At 46.9% G+C, this 18564-nt stretch overlaps 1 protein-coding gene across 4 annotated transcripts; it reads right to left on the reverse strand.

Moving 5' to 3' along the window:
• Positions 1 to 1914: 1914 nt before the first annotated feature.
• On the reverse strand, positions 1915 to 18497 carry tango6 (transport and golgi organization 6 homolog (Drosophila)). 4 transcript variants are annotated; one of them, XM_027018005.3, is made up of 18 exons: positions 18411 to 18497; positions 17321 to 17973; positions 17060 to 17173; positions 16829 to 16967; positions 16471 to 16577; positions 15943 to 16105; positions 15703 to 15788; positions 14987 to 15099; positions 14740 to 14916; positions 14499 to 14625; positions 14057 to 14251; positions 13515 to 13649; positions 12865 to 13410; positions 11850 to 11907; positions 8025 to 8183; positions 6055 to 6206; positions 4789 to 4902; positions 1915 to 2261 (listed from the first exon to the last, which is right to left on the reverse strand). In XM_027018005.3, exons 1-18 carry the CDS (start codon positions 18460 to 18462, stop codon positions 2085 to 2087), a joined length of 3267 nt encoding a protein of 1088 aa, XP_026873806.2. In that variant the 5' UTR covers positions 18463 to 18497; the 3' UTR covers positions 1915 to 2084. The 4 variants fall into 4 exon arrangements, 2 of the variants coding, with proteins under 2 accessions (XP_026873806.2, XP_081572054.1); XR_014124153.1 differs by having other exon boundaries at positions 2227 to 2261; positions 4789 to 5945; XR_014124154.1 differs by lacking the exon at positions 1915 to 2261 and adding an exon at positions 5491 to 5945 and having other exon boundaries at positions 4790 to 4902.
• Positions 18498 to 18564: the final 67 nt, after the last annotated feature.

The following is an 18564-nucleotide window of genomic DNA, read 5'->3' on the forward strand; positions in this document are numbered from 1 at the left end:
CAGAGAAAGACAGAGATAACATAATTAATACACACTCCCTAAAACATTCAGTCCCAAAACATTCCTATCTGGGTGAAACTCCATCATTAGCCCAAGAAAAGCTAACTATGTTTTTAAAGTGATCCCTCAAAAAATCAGCACTCTCTCTCTCTCTCTCTCTCTCTCTCTCTCTCTCTCTCTCTCTCTCTCTCTCTCTCTCTCTCTCTCTCTCTCTCTCTCTCTCTCTCCCTGCCTGCGTTGCACAGCTCTAGTATTAAAGCTTTTTCATGGGTGAGGAGCTACAGAGAGTAGAGCAGGGTATCTGTGATGAGGAGAGGACAGGAGGGAGGAGGAGGAGAACAGAATGTGGATGGGAGGGAGAAAGAGGAGTTCTGTCTAGCCACACTCAGCAAATGGCCTTGGCTTGCAACCAAAGGAATAATACAGAGTGCATATCTGTAGAGGAGGGTATCAGGGCGATAACTGCAGACCTACAGCTCAGACCTGGGAGGACGACCATGTCATATCAGTACAATGGAAGCAGACAACAAACACAGCAGCAAGTGCCCTGTTATCAGCCAGTCCAGCCTCTCTGAGCAGAGCCGCAGGTTTTACATACAGCCCAGTTTCTGCTAATACACAAGCGTGCTTGTAAAACTGGGAGCGATTCTCATACAGAGAATCTCATACAAAATATAGACAGGAAATCAGCGCATGTCAGAGGCACGACCTTTTCAAACACAGACATGATCTCATCACAGTAGAAAAGGAAGGACAAACATCTGTACATATTCTCCCATTTGTTATATGTCGGTGTATGTTGGTATATGTTGGTGTATGTTGGTATATATTGATGTATGTCGGTGTATGTTGGTATATGTTGGTGTATGTTGGTATATATTGATGTATGTCGGTGTATGTTGGTATATATTGATGTATGTCGGTGTATGTTGGTATATATTGATGTATGTCGGTGTATGTCGGTATATGTCGGTATATGTTGGTGTATGTCGGTATATGTCGGTATATGTCGGTGTATGTCGGTGTATGTCGGTGTATGTCGGTGTATGTCGGTGTATGTCGGTGTATGTCGGTGTATGTTGGTATATGTCGGTGTATGTCGGTGTATGTTGGTGTATGTCGGTGTATGTTGGTATATATTGGTGTATGTCGGTGTATGTTGGTATATATTGGTGTATGTCGGTGTATGTTGGTATATATTGGTGTATGTCGGTGTATGTTGGCATATGTCAGTATATGCTGGTGGGTGGGTGTGTAGCTCACAGTACATTCATTAATAAAGTGGTTAGAAAGGAACTTAAAAATAGGTATTTTACTATAGGTACACCACACTTCCAAGACAATCTTCAGTTCCTCACACTAACACTTTAATCGATGAGATAGCAGATCAGATGTGTTCAAGGACTATAAGCCTTTTTCCCATATCACCATCAGTTCAAGAAACCCAGAGAATCCAGCCAAGGAATGTTCCGGCGACATGCATACAAAGCAGAGCTCCTTAACAAGACGGAGCAAATTGCCCTGTCTTGTCTCCCAGTGTTCCCAGTGATGTCATAATCCTGCTTTTCCTACACGGAGTCCAAACAGCATGGGGAGAGCAAACGACTGCTCTTTCACCAGCGGAGACTTGTGTGCAGAGGGAAGCATATGCCACAGTCATGGAGCTCTGCCTCAGCCTGTTCCCTGACCTTTGGGTCCCCACGACAAAGCTAAGCGCTGCGTACTCAAACACAGAGCTGAGACAGTTGGTCTTAGAGTGGCCACCTACTTATTCAATCGAGTGTGTGTGTGTGTGTGTGTGTGTGTGGTGTGTGTGTGTGTGTGTGTGAGAATGTACATGTGCAAAATGGCTGTGTAAGCAATAATTACTTTTTTAAAGTGGATTTATGCAGGAGAAGCACAACTTGGGCGAAATGGAACCTCACACAGTTGGAGTTTTTATTTTTAGATACAAAAGAATTGGAATAGTACAAGAACAATAAATCTCTTTATGGAACTGAACACTAGGGAGAGAGTTTTAGTTTGGGAGTCAGGGAACCTCAGGGAGTCAGGGAATGTCAGGAAACATCAGGGAGGAGCCAGCATCAGGGCAGAACCACGATCTTCTTCTCCAGCTTCTGCTGAGGGAAGATGAATCTCCTCATGACACTGTCTAGCTCCTCCAGGGCCAGCTGAGCCTGGAGAACAGCCACCTCATCAGAGTCAGAGCGGACCACCCACTTCAGAGCGCGATAGAGCTCCAACAGGATGTCTTCAAGCACCTGCGGGGGGGACACAATGACAGACAAAGTCAAAAGGAGACAGACAAACAGGATGAAGCATTGTGGGTAATTCAGACACTTTGAGAAGCAGGTGGTGTTTTGCTTCTGTCCCACATCTGGAGGACAGACAGACAGTGGGAAAAGAGACACCAGGAGCATCCACCCGAAGGCTCTCACTCCACCTACTCCAACCACCTCCACCATATCGTTACCTACAGCAACAATTGCATCCATCCCAAGAGACACCACCATTAGCCACAGGACTGTCCTGCTATTAACGCGACAGCTCCAGAACAACTAGGCTTTGCTCAGAACAACCTTTAGCACTGTTGACCATGTCAATATATCAGTGGGTCCAAGTAGGTTTGGCTAAATACGCTTATATGTACAGAACACATAACCAGCACAGCAAGGGTCAACACTGGTAACCAAGGTGGTGACGGGAATTGTAAAACAGAAGGTCAGAAAGTCAAAGGGGTGAATGGGCGGTTTGAGATGACCCTTTCTGCTACAGCCAAGAGCCCAGGATGTCTGGCGAGGTCAAGGGGGGTCAACGTGGGTCTGTTTGACGAAAGAGTGTAAACCGGTTTCCCATGAAAACCTGAATTGAACTCAAGCGGGAGCTCTTTGTCCTGTTACTAACCCCTGTAGGCACATCTGGCACGCTGAAGGGAACTTGGTGCTTAGAGTTTCAGAGAAGCATCATGGGACAGCAGTGCTGAGTGGAGCCTTATTGAAACCCGAGAGTTCATCAGGCACTGGGTGTTAGGTGGTGTCGTCCCCAGTGCTATCCAGAGGGGAGAAGGGCCAGCTAGCACTCTGCTGGTGGAGGAAGGTGGAGGCATAGGCCTTGATCTGTTCACTTAGTACCACGTGACACTTACTGTGGAATTTCTAATTCTCACCCTGCTCATAATGGTGACAGCTAGTGCTTGGTTGTTTCTCTTCATGAAAGCACAAATAGCCTTAAAAAGTTGCCCTCCTCTCCACTGAAGGGGAGGAGGAGCAGACTTCTTAAACCACTCATCTCTGTACCAGCCCGACTGAACGGGAGACGGCAGCAGTGTCAGGGCTAATGGATTCCAAGTCTAAACCAGGACCATCAAATACACTGCAGAAGTGTTGTGGTATTTTAAACCCAAGACTTGTCACTAGAACACCACATTGCACACGTAACCACATTAAAGTAGATGCTATCATTTAGCCTTCTGATGTGTTTGGAAAAGGCCTTGGCTCATTGGTTAATAAATTAGTATAACCCACTAAGATCAGGTCAGATAACAGATATGTACATATACAGTATTGGGGGATATATTGTGAAACTCTAGTCTGTTCTGCCCCTCTGTGAGAGCTCTCAGGAACGCTGGGAGCTCGCGGTTTTCACTGAGTTTGTAAACTTCCCTCCCAGTTTAAAGTGCCATCCAGACATGTTCATAGTGGACCTGGTCTCCAGTCCCCCAGTAACCTTGTACAGGTATGATGGTATACAGTATATACCATCTTCACCTTGTACAGTATAATGGTGAAGTGGTGGATGATTTGATTGGGTGATTTATCTACATGTCTTTAAAATTAACCAATGCAAACAAGCATGCCAAGTGTTGCATAGTCCAGCTGTAGCAAGAGCCCGCTAGGTGTTGTAGTCCAGCTGTAATAACAGCTTCCTGCGTGTTGTAGTCCAGCTGTAACAACAGCCTGCTGGGTACTGTAGTCCAGCTGTGATACTGTGGCGTGTGTCACAGTGTGCTGACTTGCAGTGAAAACCACAGATACATACACAGTACTGCTGGCTGTGCTAAAGAAGACAGCAATGAGCGACCGCATCTCCCATCCAAACTGGGCCAGATGTCGACCGATTCCTCCCTCTAAAACCACGTGTGCTGGACACAGAGGTCAAAGCTCACACAAATCCACCCAGTGCTCACAAGCTCTGCTGTTAAACCAATCACCACGCTCGTTCTTACACAATGGGGGCATAAAAGTGCTGCGAACAGGAATTTTCACCGGGCATTCAGTTCAGCAGCCCCTCAAACTCACGTCCCCTTTAAGGAATCGAGTCCCGGTTCACGTGTGTTCAGCGCTGGGACTGAAAGGAAGACGTTCACTAAACATTATATGACTGCGTTTGTCAAGCCTTTTGACAGTGTGACCAGTAATACAACAATTATTAGCACTATACTTAAACATGTATTTCTATTACAGTTCTTTTCTATTTAGTTTCACAAAACGTCAGTTGTGCCGCGTTTTTATATCTCAGCATCATTTGACAAAATATAAGTGCGAACGTTTTGTGATTATGTCATTAGGAACAGAATATGTTTCATTTTTATTGACTAAGAAAGATATAATTGTTGAATAACTGAACTAAAGCCAGCTTGTAGAGGAAACAAACATTTTCAGAGTATACTTTCAAAAAGTGATGGGGACAAAACCAACCATTTCAGAGAGCGTGGTGGTGATGTGTCCCCGGCATCCCCGGCGTAAATGATGGCATTGCTTACACATACAGCTCCGCGGACACACTCACCTGAGGGGCTCTGTCACTCAGACCTCTGAGGAGCAGAGCTATGACGTAAACAGCAGCCCGGCGAACCTCCACGTCCCTCTCTGTCTTTATCAGGGCAGTGAGACACACGCTCAACTGCAGGAGAAATGAGCACGCACGCACACACACACAGTTCAGAGATAGCAGACAGGATTCTGTGTGCGCAGTGCAGTAGTCTGTACTGATCACATGCATGTCGATGCATCACTGAGTAAAATGATGATTAAACAATCACATTAATGCACGCGCACACACGCACACACACACACACACACACACACACAAACGCAAGTGCACGCACACACACGCAGAGGATGTGTGTGGCTAGGGCTCTAATTTGAGAGTAGCCATGTTGCAGGGCTTCCTCATCAACAAACTGCCCTGTTAGAGTGACGGAGCAGCTCATTCAGGACAAGCTCTGAGCTGCCACACCCTTCCTCCACCTCCACGTACAGATGCTTCACTCCAAGCCCAGTCGCAAGCACACACACACATTAAACCAGTCACTGCCCAGAAATGCACATCCAGTATATCCAGACCAACAGCAGTGTGTATTAGCGAAACGAAGCTTCAAAAACCATGTGTTACACACCGAGGTTTCACCAGCTCAGGTGTTCACAGGAGGATGGAGGCACATAGGTAGACTAGGGCTACACAAATACACATACACACACACACACACACTTGTCCTGACTTGGGTGGTCCGTGAGCACTCCTTTCCGTTTGAGATGAAGAGCCGTCCTTTGTGGGACTCACACCTGTTGATCTCAACTTGACCCTTGACCCTAGTCTAGGCATATGTGGCTCACTGATAATACAATGGTTGACAGTGACTGCAGATGAATTAATATATTAAATTAGGTCATCAAATGACTGGATGACCTTCTCAAGTGTACAGATTTATCAAACATGCAACGTCTGACTAAGAGCCCTTATCCACTAGCATTCAAGACTAAAAATAGTAAAGCATGACCCATTATCGTTCTAACCAAGTATTTCCCTTTTAATAGATACCATGTGATCCTACAAACTGTTTGGATTTGCTCCTCAATGTGATCTGCACACCTGCCACTCAAAAGCTGAATATGGGTCAAGTTGTTTTGTCCACAGATGAGTCTATATAAGGAGCACCGGGAACTCTGTCAAATAGTAAAAAAAAAAAAAAAAAGGCAAATCCATATCTCAACAATTGGTTGCGGTCTGAGCAAGTTCACACGCTGGGGGTGTGAACGGGTAGGTAACAGGTACCTCCTGTGCCAGGGGGCCGAGCGAGAAGTGGAGGAGCTGGCAGAGCTCGCCCAGGTTGGAGAGACAGCTGGCACGCACGCTGCTGTCCTCGTCCCGGGTGCCACGCAGGAACGCACCGACCAGTGGACGGCCATAGTGTGGCGCCAGATCGCCTGGCAGGGGAGGGAGAGGGAGAGAGAGAGCGATACCTAAAGTCAGAGCACAGGTATTTCAAACACTTATTTCCTATTTACACACATGAATGAGAGCCAGGCTCCGTCTTGCTCAGAAACCATTCCTCTCCCTAACTGTCCGTACAAAAAGGCGTTCAAATGTTGGTAACCAGCCGAAAGTGCCGTGAGTCTCATTCAGATTCAGAGCAGTGGTGCAGGAGCCCTGAGGCGGGTCTGAAACCGGGACAACCTCAGGACAACCTCTGAGGTGTCGTGTCATTCATGAAATCTCACGTGCTTCTCACTGCTGCACAGGCATGTGAGCCTCACCTGGCATAAGCTGAGATTTCATCTGCTTTTCCCAAATCATTATACTACACCATTACTCATTACTCAGATCTTGCCTTCTATAAAGTTCATGGCTGGCGGTTAGTTTACTGAAGCTTATTTCTTTCAGGTAACCCATCTTTTCCATTATCTCAGATAGAGCCATTCCAGGCCATAGGCACAACTGTGTACACTTCATTTAGTGTGACACACACACAGAGCCTAGGTGCTGAGAGCGGCTCTGCTCACACACACACACACACACACAGAACCTAGGTGCTGAGAGCGGCTCTGCTCACACACACACACACACACACACACACACACCTTAGGTCACTATTCCTCTTCCAATCTCCATATTTGTGTGAAAGACTGCGAGAGACTGAGGCACATTCCGAAAGCATGAGCAAAGAGCTAAGCTGGAGGAACAGCACATCTTAGCACAGGAACAGCAGAGGAACAGCACAGCTTAACACAGGAGCAGCACAAGAACAGCACAGCTCAGCATAGGAACAGCAGAGGAACAGCACAGCTTAACACAGGAGCAGGACAGGAGCAGCACAAGAACAGCACAGCTCAGCACAGGAACAGCACAGCTTAACACAGGAGCAGCACAGGAACAGCACAGCTCAGCACAGGAAAAGTGCAGGAACAGCACAGGAACAGGGCTCTTCACCTTACAGTCCACGAGTGCGCTTTTTATCCAAAGTGCATTTTCTGCTGAAAAGAGAAGAGAAAACCGAATCTCTCTACCTTGATGAGTTAGCAGACGCTGCAAATTCAGTATTTGTCCTCCCTTAGTCTGACCCAGCCTTAATTCAACACTGCCTGCCTGGCACGGAGCCAACCTTAGTGCGACTCCAGTGGGACCAGGTCCCTACAGCTGGCCACGCTGGCCAGATTCCAGGGAGCTCTGTAAGACCTCATTCAGACCAGGCGGTAGAGCCCTGCAGCCCTGTGGCGAGACCCTTTATATGGAAGGCAGGAGCAAGGAGACGTGAGTGTGTGGGTTTAAAAAAGAAAGGAAGGAATCCAAAACCTAATGAGCTCCATTTTGATCTTGAAAATCAGCCAAACGTGTATGTGGGAAGCCAAATGTATCCAAGTAAGTCTGCAGTAGTGGGTAAGAGGTTGGCAAAGTCAGAACCTTTAGAGCACTTCTGAGTTGCGGGGGGTCATGCCCAGCACAGTGTGGTACTGAAGGATGTGTGTTGGGGGCAGCTTGACGTGGCAGATGAGAGATCGGCTTTGTGTGTTTTTGGGGCAGTGAGTGAAGCAGCTGGTGGGCCTCTGAGAGCTCATGCCCCGTTCATGCCCCGTTCATGCACCTATTCTGAATTAACCTCAAACATAAAAGATGTGTCAGATCAGCTCTGTGTTAAAAGGAGGGACACGAGAGAGAGAGAGAGAGGGAGAGAGAGGGAGGGAGAGAGAGAGAGAGAGATCAGTCACTAGAAAGCGTTGTGTGTGTGTTAGAGACACAATACTCACCCATGGCTCTGGAGGCTCTCATCAGAGCCTCCCCAACTTTGAGACGCGTTTCCAGAGATCGCCCCCTGCTGGCTGAAGCTGTGCTCGGGTTCGCTTGGTACTCTGCCAACAGTCTGGTCAGGATCTGCTCAGGGAACGAATCTGCCAGCACCACAAGCCCTGCTCGCCCAAACACAAACAGGGCACGACATCCATGAGACTGACCTGGAATGACCTCAAATGCGAGTATCTGTTCAATCTTTCAGATACCCACTGCAAAAAGACTATTTTATGTTTGCAGAGAAACCATAAATAAAGTCTCTCAGGGACTTACAGATATGCTGAAAATGGTAAAATATGTCTCTTATCAACATGAGCATACAATGTTTTTCTTCAAAAGGTAAAAAAAATAAAAAGCTCTGTGAAAAAAAAAACAACCCATATCTGTGTCTGTCAGAAGAAACGACCTTGTGAAGTGCAGCACTTGGCTTAATTTAACTGGAGAAAGCGGGTGGCCCCGTCAAAATCACATTTGTTGTGCTTTTCTCTGAGAAAGGATTCTACACCAATGCAGCACACAGACAAACAACTTGGTACATACACAACAGAAATGAGGTTTTGTTCCATTTAAGGACGACAGCTGAGCTAAGGTTCATCGGTGAGGACGGAGGACAGAGATACCGTTTCAAAATGTCAACAATGTGAGACTGGCAAGAATGTGGGGGTTAAAACAGTTTGACGCTTTCTGTGTCAGAAGGGTGATCAACACACCTCAAGGCTGTTGGTCACGAGGGTGGGGGGCACGTCCCACAGACCAGCTGGCCAAAGGTCATGTGGGCTTCACGACCGGCACAAGACGGGCACTGCTTCTACTCTACTGCTTTGGTTTGTTTGTTTGTTCGTGTTTGGTATTGGCACTTTGGTGTAATGAATCTTGTTCAAAACAAGAAAAAAAACTGTTCATTGATGAAGGATCTCACTAGTGAGTTAAACCCTGAGCGCTCAGCTGTACTAACAAATCTATTTACTGAACTGTAATGGAGTAATCCATTTTTCCTTCTCTCCTTAATCCTCCCCCTCCTTCCTCATCTCTTACTGCTGAGGATTTCACCACCTTCTTTGAGAAGGTTGCAGCAATCTCATAGTCATTTTCCTCTGTTCCCACTCCTCCAACCAATGTGCATTCCCCAACATCCAACTCTCTGACTTCTTTTTCTCCTCTCTCCTCAGAGGAAATTCTTCGACTCCTGACTTCCAGCAATCCGACTACATGGATCCAATTCCTTCTGCTCTGTTCCAAACAATCTCAAGAAATCTGCTTCCTTTCATCTCTGTCATCATTAACAACTCCTTATCTTCTGGATACGTGCCTACTGCATTCAAAACTGCCAGGATGGTACCAATCCTGAAGAAGGCCACACTTGACAGCTCCAGCGTTACCAACTACAGACCAGTATCACTTCTCTCTTTCCTCTCAAAAGCCCTCGAATGAGCAGTTTACAATCAATTGTCTCTTTTCCTCACCCAGAACCAGCTGCATGATCCCAATCAGTCTGGCTATAAACACATTTTTCAGAAACAGCCCTCATAGCAGTAACTGTGATCTGTTTTGATTCTTATAGATCTTTCGGCAGCCTTTGACACAGCGAACCACAACATTCTTCTCTCTGTTCTCTCCAGGCTTGGTGTGACTGGCTCTGCTTGGAGATGGTATCAGTCCTATCTGGAGGGATGGTCCTATCATATGACATGGAGAGGATCCACATCCAAACCGGGTAGACTCTCCACTGGTGTTCCACAAGGTTCAGTATTAGTCCCTTTTCTCTTCTCTTTGTATACTCGTTCTCTTGGTGATGTAATATCTTCTCATGGTTTCTCCTACCACTGCTATGCTGATGACACTCAATTATTTCTTTCTTTTCCACCCTCTGACACGCAGGTCTGCAGTCGTTTCTCAGCATGCTTGACTGACATCGCGCCATGGATGGCAGCCCACCACTTGAAGCTCAACCCCAGTAAAACTGAGCTTCTGTTCATCCCAGGTACTCCCAACCCTTACCATGACCTCATTGTTTTCTTCAAGAACTCCCTGGTATCACCATCCGAAGCTGCCTGGAGCCTGGTCATAACTTTGGACAACTAGTTGTTGTTCTCAGCTCATGTTTCTAATCTAACCCGGTCTTACAGATTCCTCCTTTGTAACATACGAAGGATTCGCCCCTATATTGACTAACTAAATTAGTACTATTAGCTATTAGTATTAGTAAATTAGCCCCCCCACCTTCATCAGAGGACTTTTAGTACTTTTTTTTTTAATGTGTTTTTACCTTCTCACTGTGTCCAACTACAAGGGGGTATAAAACATATGAATAGACATAAATAACATGAGGGAAATGGGGGAAGAGGAGAGAGAGAGAGAGAGAGAGAGAGAATGAGAGAGAGAGGGAGAGAGAGAGAGAGAGAGAGAGAGAGGGAGAGAGAGAGAGAGGGAGAGAGAGAGAGAGAAGGGAGAGAGAGAGAGAGAGAGAGAGAGAGGGAGGGAGAGAGAGAGAGAGAGAGAATGAGAGAGAGAGAGAGAGAGAGAGAGAGAGAGAGAGAGAGAGAATGAGAGAGAGAGAGAGAGAGAGGAAGGGAGAGAGAGAGAGGGAGAGAGAGAGAGAGAGAGAGAGAGAGGAAGGGAGAGAGAGAGAGAGAGAGAGAATGAGAGAGAGAGAGAATGAGAGAGAGAGAGAGAGAGAGAGAGAGAATGAGAGCGAGAGAGAGAGAGAGGAAGGGAGAGAGAGAGAGGGAGAGAGAGAGAGAGAGAGAGAGAGAGAGAGAGAGAGGAAGGGAGAGAGAGGGATGTATGTGCGAGTGCATGTATATCTGACTGTATATGGACACGTATTAGAGTGGGATATTTCCCGTTTATGGATTAGCTCTGTATAGTTTTTATCAAAGGCGTCCAGTCTAGATTAGTGGTTGTTATTGATTGATTCGAAGAATTTTTCCATTGATATATAGTCTAGTAATAGATTTTTCCAGTGGATGACACCAATGTTATTTTTTGTTTTCCAATTCATATTATGTTTTTTTGGCAATTATTAATGTTTTATATATAGTAACCTGTTTTTTTTTTTTTTATTGTCATATTGGTTGATATGTCTCCTAGGAGACACAAAGATGTGTTGGATGGATAGGGTTATTTAAAGCATGGGGCATGTGGGTGAGGACGTCTTGTCTAAACCGGTTGATAGCTGTGCTCTGCCACATGGCGGGAATGTAACTGTCAGTTGTGTATTGAGTACAGTATGTACAGATTGCTGTGCTTGTGAAACCAATTTTAAACATCCAATGTGTAGTATAATGTACTCTGTGTATTATTTTGTACTCAGTGCATTGTAGGTTAGTGTTGCTGTCATGTGGTAATTATTATTATTGTACATTTTAATCCAAAATGCGGCGTTGGGGGCAGTAATAAATCTCCCTCCCACTGTCTCGATGGGAGTGTAACTGTACGATGTTATTCGATATAATCTTAGATAATCGTTTTTTGTATTTGGAATGTTTATAATTCTGATATGGATGTAGGTAAATTTAGCATATCTGAATTGATTTTTAAACACATAGTTGATCTTAGCTGATGGTATTGTAGAAACTGGGGGGCTTTCTATACCAGATTTTGCGCATAATTAATTGGTTAATTAATTATTTAAATTCTGAGATCAGTGGAATGTCGAGTTCAGGCTCTCACCACAGCTGGGTCGAGGTCAGGTTTGCTTCGTAATGTAAACGTTTCCACCTACATCACTGCATTCATCTCTAATGAACCCTACACATCTGAGCGCTAGATGCTAGACAACCTACCTTGAATGGCGGACAGGTACACAAATGAGTCCTCGTGCTCCAAATTCTCCAGAAAAAGCTGGAAAAACACAGAAAATTATCATTTAAGACCACGACAGCAAGGTAAAAAAGCCAATTCATCATATTCATGACTGCAGCGGTTTAAGAAGGCACCAGCTCAGTTCTCAGCACAATTCCCTTGAATTTGTCACATTTGTTCTAATCTGAGGTATTATCACATTACAGTTCAAGAGCATCAGATTACATTAAGAGTTCATGTGAAGTTTCATAAGAGATGGTATAGGTCTCATAAAAGTAACCAGACAACACATACAATGCTCTGCTCATATACCATTATTTACTATTCAATACCAGTTCAGAACCTCATCTGATAACCTCATCTGAAATCATAATAAACACCTTCTGTTTTCTTTGCTGTGCTGAGGCATTACGCATGAACACAGAGACAGACATGCACGCAGACAGGCGTTAATAAAAGAGACCAGCTGTTAACAGACTGCGCCCCCGGCCAGAGGTGGGGGTCATAGCACACAGAATATTACATGAGTAGCAGATCATTGTTGGTCCCCAGAGGATCTTGGTGTGTGTGTGCAGATGAGGGGGTGGAGTGGAGTGGAGGAGAAGACCTGCCTAAAGACCGTCACCACTGGGGATCAGTGTAGACCTACCTGAAGACCGTCACCACTGTCTATGACAAGGGAGCAGAGTGTAGACCTACCCAAAAACTGTCACCACTGTCAATAACAGGAGATTAGAGCATAGACCAACCAAAAGACTGTCACCACTGTCAATAACAGGAGATTAGAGCATAGACCAACCAAAAGACTGTCACCACTGTCAATAACAGGAGATTAGAGCATAGACCAACCAAAAGACTGTCACCACTGTCAATAACAGGAGATTAGAGCATAGACCAACCAAAAGACTGTCACCACTGTCTATACACACGCACTACACTGCCTGCTGGGTGACTTCTGCTATCCTCTAACCACAGAGAGAACCTCACATTCCTCACCATGAGCAGCTGTTCCTGGCTCTCTATCGCCCTCTTGAGTCCTTCTCTCACAGCTTGGGTGAGGGCCCGCAGTGCCATGGTCCGGGTGGGCACATCTGGGTCACAGGCCTCCTGCAGCCAATCAGAGAAGACCTTCTCAGGAGCAGAGGAGACGGGGCTAGGTGTGCTAATGCCAGCAGCCATCGTTCCAGAACATTCCCCATCTCTGGATGCCGGATCGCGTGTCTGATCTGTAGCGGCCGTGTGCCGAGTTAGTGGAGGTCCAGACGCAGCAACCTCTGGGACGGCCCGTGGACTGATCGAACAGAAAGTGGTGTGGGCGGGCGTGGGGGAAGCCTGTCTGGTCCGGTGTACGTCACTGCCTGCTGGGCGACTCAGGGTGCGGGCGGCGCTGGTCACCGAGCCCGGGTGGTACGCCCCACGGGTGGCAATGCTAGCCCGCAGGTCATACGCCAGCTCCTGAACAGCAGCCTCTGGGTGGCGCTGCGAGACCTGCTCAAGGGGAACCAGTAGCTCAGTCATGCTGGAGTAGTCCTCCACCGTCAGCTGTAGGGAGAGAAACCGTCCACACGGCCGCTGACTTCAGTTCAGCTCGGCGCAAAAACTGTGGGTCTCATGAGGGACTCATGAGTGACGGACGTGTGCTGTACCTGTGCGGCTCCAGACAACAGGGTAGCCACCAATCCCATCCCCATACCAAGAGTCTGACTGTCCACGGTGCCCTCGGAACCCCGATCCAGGCCCACACATGCCCTCTGCAGCATGGATCCCACGAATCCCACCACCTAGAGAGGCGCAGCATGGATAGGGAAGGAGAACACCTACCAAGACTGACTCAGATAAGTAGGGAAGACATAAACAATGCACACAGGCCAGCAGACATTCAGGGAGGTGTTCATGTCCTCATCCTACGAGCGCTTGCCAGCCACTCAGTGTATGAGATGCTTCGTTCCAGGAAAAACATTGCAGATTTTGCCAGGAGTCGACACATATTTTTAGAAGGCAAGAAACATAATCTATCATGCCCTAAATGTCTTAATAAGGTGTTCGAACAAAACCAGGCCACAAAAACAAATGATGTCACAGACATTTACCCCCATTCAACCCAGACGCTCAGGTGGACCGAACACCTCAAGCTCACTACTGCTCATGCAGAGGCCAAGAACTGACACGTGAACATACACACACACACCTGGCTGGCCTTCCGCAGCAGGAGTGTGTGCGGAAGCTCCGCACACATGACCGCCAGGGTGTGGAGGAGGGCCAGCTTCTGGCCCCGCCCTTGGCCCCGCCTCTCCAGCCGCTGCTCCAACTCCAGCAGCGTCATCAACGCAGCGTCCACGTCCTCGTCTGTCTCCTGCTCCTCGCCTGCCCACTCCGTCAGAGCCTACAAGGACAGGTGAGAGGAGGAGGAGAGGTTACTACAGGTCAAGAGGTCAGGGCACCACTAGCATAAGACCACAGATTAGTTATGCACGCAGAGTTTTACATTTGCAGTCAATGTTTGCTTAACTGCCTTCTAACTGAAACCCCAGGTAAAGAAGCGAGCAGGTTATGAAACATACTGCACAAACTACACTAGCATTTCTCTGGTATTATGGCTGAGAATGAAAAGCGCCACTGTAACGACATACGTGCAGTAGTGAGAGGAAAAAATCTCCAGGCAGGTCACTGTCCTTCATCTCAGCCAACAGCTGCACGACACACCCCACTCGCCACTGCTCACCAAACACCTTCTCATACAGAGCGTCATCCTCGTCACTAACATGAACAGACAAGGACATTTTTCATCTTCCTCAATGACACAAGCTCGCATGATTACTAAGGTAAAAGCTTAGAGGGCCCGGAAGGAGTTGAACATTTTCTCCCAGTTACCCGATTGGCTGTTGCCGGGTGAATGTGGCTCCGCCTTCACTGCTGGGCGAGAACTGAAATCCAGATGTGACTCCGCCCCCGTCTCTCTGCGTGACACACAGGTCGTTGAGCAGTGAGAGCGCCGATGAGGTTTCAGTGTGAGACAGGTACCACAGCAGGATCTCCTGACAGGGGGCACTGTGGAGCATACTCAACGTCAGCGTATGAATGCTACGTCTCCATTTTCATAACTCGTGGTTATACTAACCGTAAGTGGGAAACATTTTGCTTGGTGAAACAGAAGAGAGAGAAGATGATGGGAACTACATCTCCCAGAGTGCTCAGCAACACTGCTGATGGAGTGTTACCCACCACACAAATCTACAAGAAATGGTGGGAAAAACACTCGTATTAAAAGATTAAATAAAAATTTCACAGCAAACATCATTTTCACAGTGCACGTTGCACCAGTTTGTAGTCATGTGCCGACGTGAAGAGACGTTGAAAGTAAAGGAATGGAAACATCTTTTCCAAACACACCATAAAATATTTGTACACATTGTTTAAAATAAGGTTCACAGCTACATACTGCTGGTTAGGTCTTTAAAAGAAATACAGTCACACATGGACAAATCCAGGAAGAACCAACACAACATTAAACAGATTACAGGAAACATACATCTGTAGGTACTGAACTGAATCGAATCAACCTTATTTATCCCCCAATAAATCACCGGGCTTACAAAAACTACATGAACCTCCGTCACATACATAGCCATACATTTAAAATATGATAAATAAATAAATGATAAAACCTAACAAATAAATGACATGCCCACCCCCAGTACAGGTGAAAAGGTCATTAATGAATCTAATGGCATCAATCGCAGAAGTCACCCTCTGTCCCACACCCTTCTTGGAGTACAGCTAAGATAGTTGATGTGTACTGGGGCCAGCATGGTAATGGATATGCCATTTCCTCACTTTATAGACATCCTCCACGCAGCGGGTCAGCTCCAGCTCAGGCACTGCATGCTGGGATACATCGTCTCCTGCAACACGGACACTGTCTAAAATATGGAAGAATGCCGAGGTAAGTTTGAGGGGCGGCAGGGAGGAATCCACTACTGTGTACCGCTCTCACACATTCGTGACACAGCTTCATCAGTCACCTGACTGCTGGCTGACACACACACACACACACACACACACACACACACACACCTGGAACTGCTGCACAGCGACATAGGGCTGCAAAGAGTGGAGACAGCAGGAAACGCCGGCCAAACTCAGGCTGATCTTGCACTATGGTGAGCGCCGCCCTGGTGGCCACCCGCTGGAATTGCTGCGCCGTGATCTTGTCCTTGAAATGTAGAAGCTCTAGGACCTAAACACAATAATATCATTTTAGGAGAGCCATAACATATCATAAAAATGATGAAACTGTAAAGAGTCTATTTACTACGGACACAAACTCTCTGAGGTTCCCGAGCAGAGCTTAATCCTGTGGCAATGATAGTACAAACAGCGAAGATTCCTGTAACTATGTCATTGTTTTAGGGTGGCAAAAAGTCTGATTTTTGTGAATAAGGTGCATGTTTTCTGATCTAAGCAGCTATATTTACCACAGCCAGTTAACCCTTTTTGATACTCTTAATTTCAAAACAGCTAACATGATCTAAAGGACATCTCAATTCTTCACTGTGACAAAAACACAGTGTTAATGCGCTAATGCTCCAGCTTTGTCTTTACCTGTGGGCACACTTGACTGTAATAGCTCTCAGCAGAGGAACACTGCTGGGGGCAGGTTGCAAGTACTTTGGCAACAGCGTCACATTTCCGCCAGTCTGAATCGCCACCTAGTGGCCAAAATGTGGCAAGACAAGCAAAGATGAAGATTAAATTAATACAAAATCTATATATATATTCAAATATTTTAAGACCGTTGTTTATATTATGCATGCTGTACTGGACACAAATTCCAATACTATTTAAGATGTTACATAAATACGAAAACTATTCTGAAACAAAGCAAATACTCAGCTTGCGTGACTGATACACAAAACGCCCCCAAATTTCTGCCCCAAAATGTGAACACACCCAGTCTTACCTCCGGCTCCCTCCAGTATGGCCCTGACCACAGCCTGGACTCCGTGTGGCTGCACCAACCTCTCTGAAAGCAGCTGCCCACACAGACACCTGAGCCAGGGAGGAGCCCGCGTCAGGGCCACACCGGCCCCTGTACCGGCCTGGAGGGACAGACCAGAGTGAGCAGAGGGAGCACTGATAAACACTGGGCAGACACCAAGCGGAAAAGCAGGAGAAGAGGAGAAATGCATGCCTTGGCTCCGCCCTGAAGTGCCAGCAGCTCTTTGATGACGATTGGTTGATAAACCCTTCCCAGAAGGCCCTGAAGCGCTTGTCTGCAACTCTTCCGCTCTTCTACAGTGAGCCCCTGTGACAGGGACAGGATTGAAAAGAAGAAAAAAACAAACAAACAAAAACCCATCCTTTTATTAGGTCTTCCTCCTCATCTCATCTCATAGGCTCACAAATGCACAGGTTGGCCTGCTTAAATCTCAAACATCATTCAGCTCAATACCTTGCTGCTGTCGGTGACCTCTCCTTCAGGGCGTTGGGGACAGTATCCTAACTGACAAAGCGCTGCCATCAGGTCTCCTAGGTGACGAGTAAACACCAGCGTTGCCAAGGACGACACTGCGCTCACTTCCAGAAGCACCATAACGGTGGTGAGCAGTCGACGCTCGCAAGGAGGCGGGGCATCGCAACGCACCGCCCCCTTTACTGCAGCCCCAAAGGCAGAGCGCAGACCCAGGCTGACTCCCACACCGAGAGACAAGTACGGGCAGAGGCCCAGGGTGACGAGGAACTGTAGCCCAGAGCCCAGGGTCTTCTGCTGAGCAACGCTGAGCACATCTGGAGGGAGAGGCGGGGCGGTTTCAGGAGGGTGGGGCTTCGCAGGAGCAGGGCCCGTTTGGCTCTGACTGAAAGCCTCCAGGAGCCGGCTGAGGTGCCGTGCCAGGCAGAGCAACAGGAGCAGGCACTCCTGCACAAAGCGCCAAGTGAGGTCCTCGGTGTCAGCACAGAACCATGGCACCTCCCCCCTAACTTCCTCCAGGAGACACCGGGCCTCTTCCAGCTCGACAGCTGCCAGACGCTCCTGCAGTTCCACCTGGTTCCTCTGGAGGGCAGACAACAGCGCCTCCTGTGGTGTCACGCCTCCCAAATGGGTCTCTGGGAAAGGACTACACTCTTAGCACCAGGCTCACATGACACACACACGCCAGGAGTTTGACAACACCTACTATTCGGATTTCTCTAGTCAATCAACGGACTCTGGAGAGTTATGTGAGACTGATGTTATTGCTTGGCACTGTATTTTTATAGCAACCAGCGTAATTGTATTTAAACGACAATCTACCAATGTCTTATTATTGTTAGAGTGCTTGTGGGAAAGTGAGAAAGCACGATATATATATATTAAATTACTGATAATGAATCATTGTCATGAATTCATTTCGACTTCAGTTGAATCCTAACCGTGTAGCAAAAATGTTAACTAGCTGGACATATGTAGCATTCACTATACAAATCCCAAATCAGCTGCAACAGGAAAATGTTTATTGCTTAGCAAATATTTACATCCTTAACATACTCAGACAGACCCTTACCTCGAATTGGTTTGATAAGAATGCTCAGAGCAGTTAGAAGGGATGTAGTCATTTTGTCAACACGGTCCACATGGGTTAATTGTCGCAGGTATTGAACGTCATACCCTTGTAGGCGAGTCGAATGTGTATATTATTCAAATTAAAAGTACTTTTA

Source organism: Electrophorus electricus, chromosome 6, assembly GCF_041902795.1.
Source record: "Electrophorus electricus isolate QZ-2024a chromosome 6, ASM4190279v1, whole genome shotgun sequence".
Lineage (NCBI taxonomy): Eukaryota > Metazoa > Chordata > Actinopteri > Gymnotiformes > Gymnotidae > Electrophorus > Electrophorus electricus.

Bases quoted from the DNA above. Each gene is read 5' to 3' on its own strand.
- tango6 (XM_027018005.3), bottom strand. From the start codon at position 18,462: ATGACTACATCCCTTCTAACTGCTCTGAGCATTCTTATCAAACCAATT. The intron at 16,968-17,059 runs GCATGCATTTCT...CTGTCCCTCCAG, and splicing joins CACTTCAGGGCGGAGCCAAG to GCCGGTACAGGGGCCGGTGT. The intron at 14,917-14,986 runs GTTAGTATAACC...TATGCTCCACAG, and splicing joins CAAAATGTTTCCCACTTACG to TGCCCCCTGTCAGGAGATCC.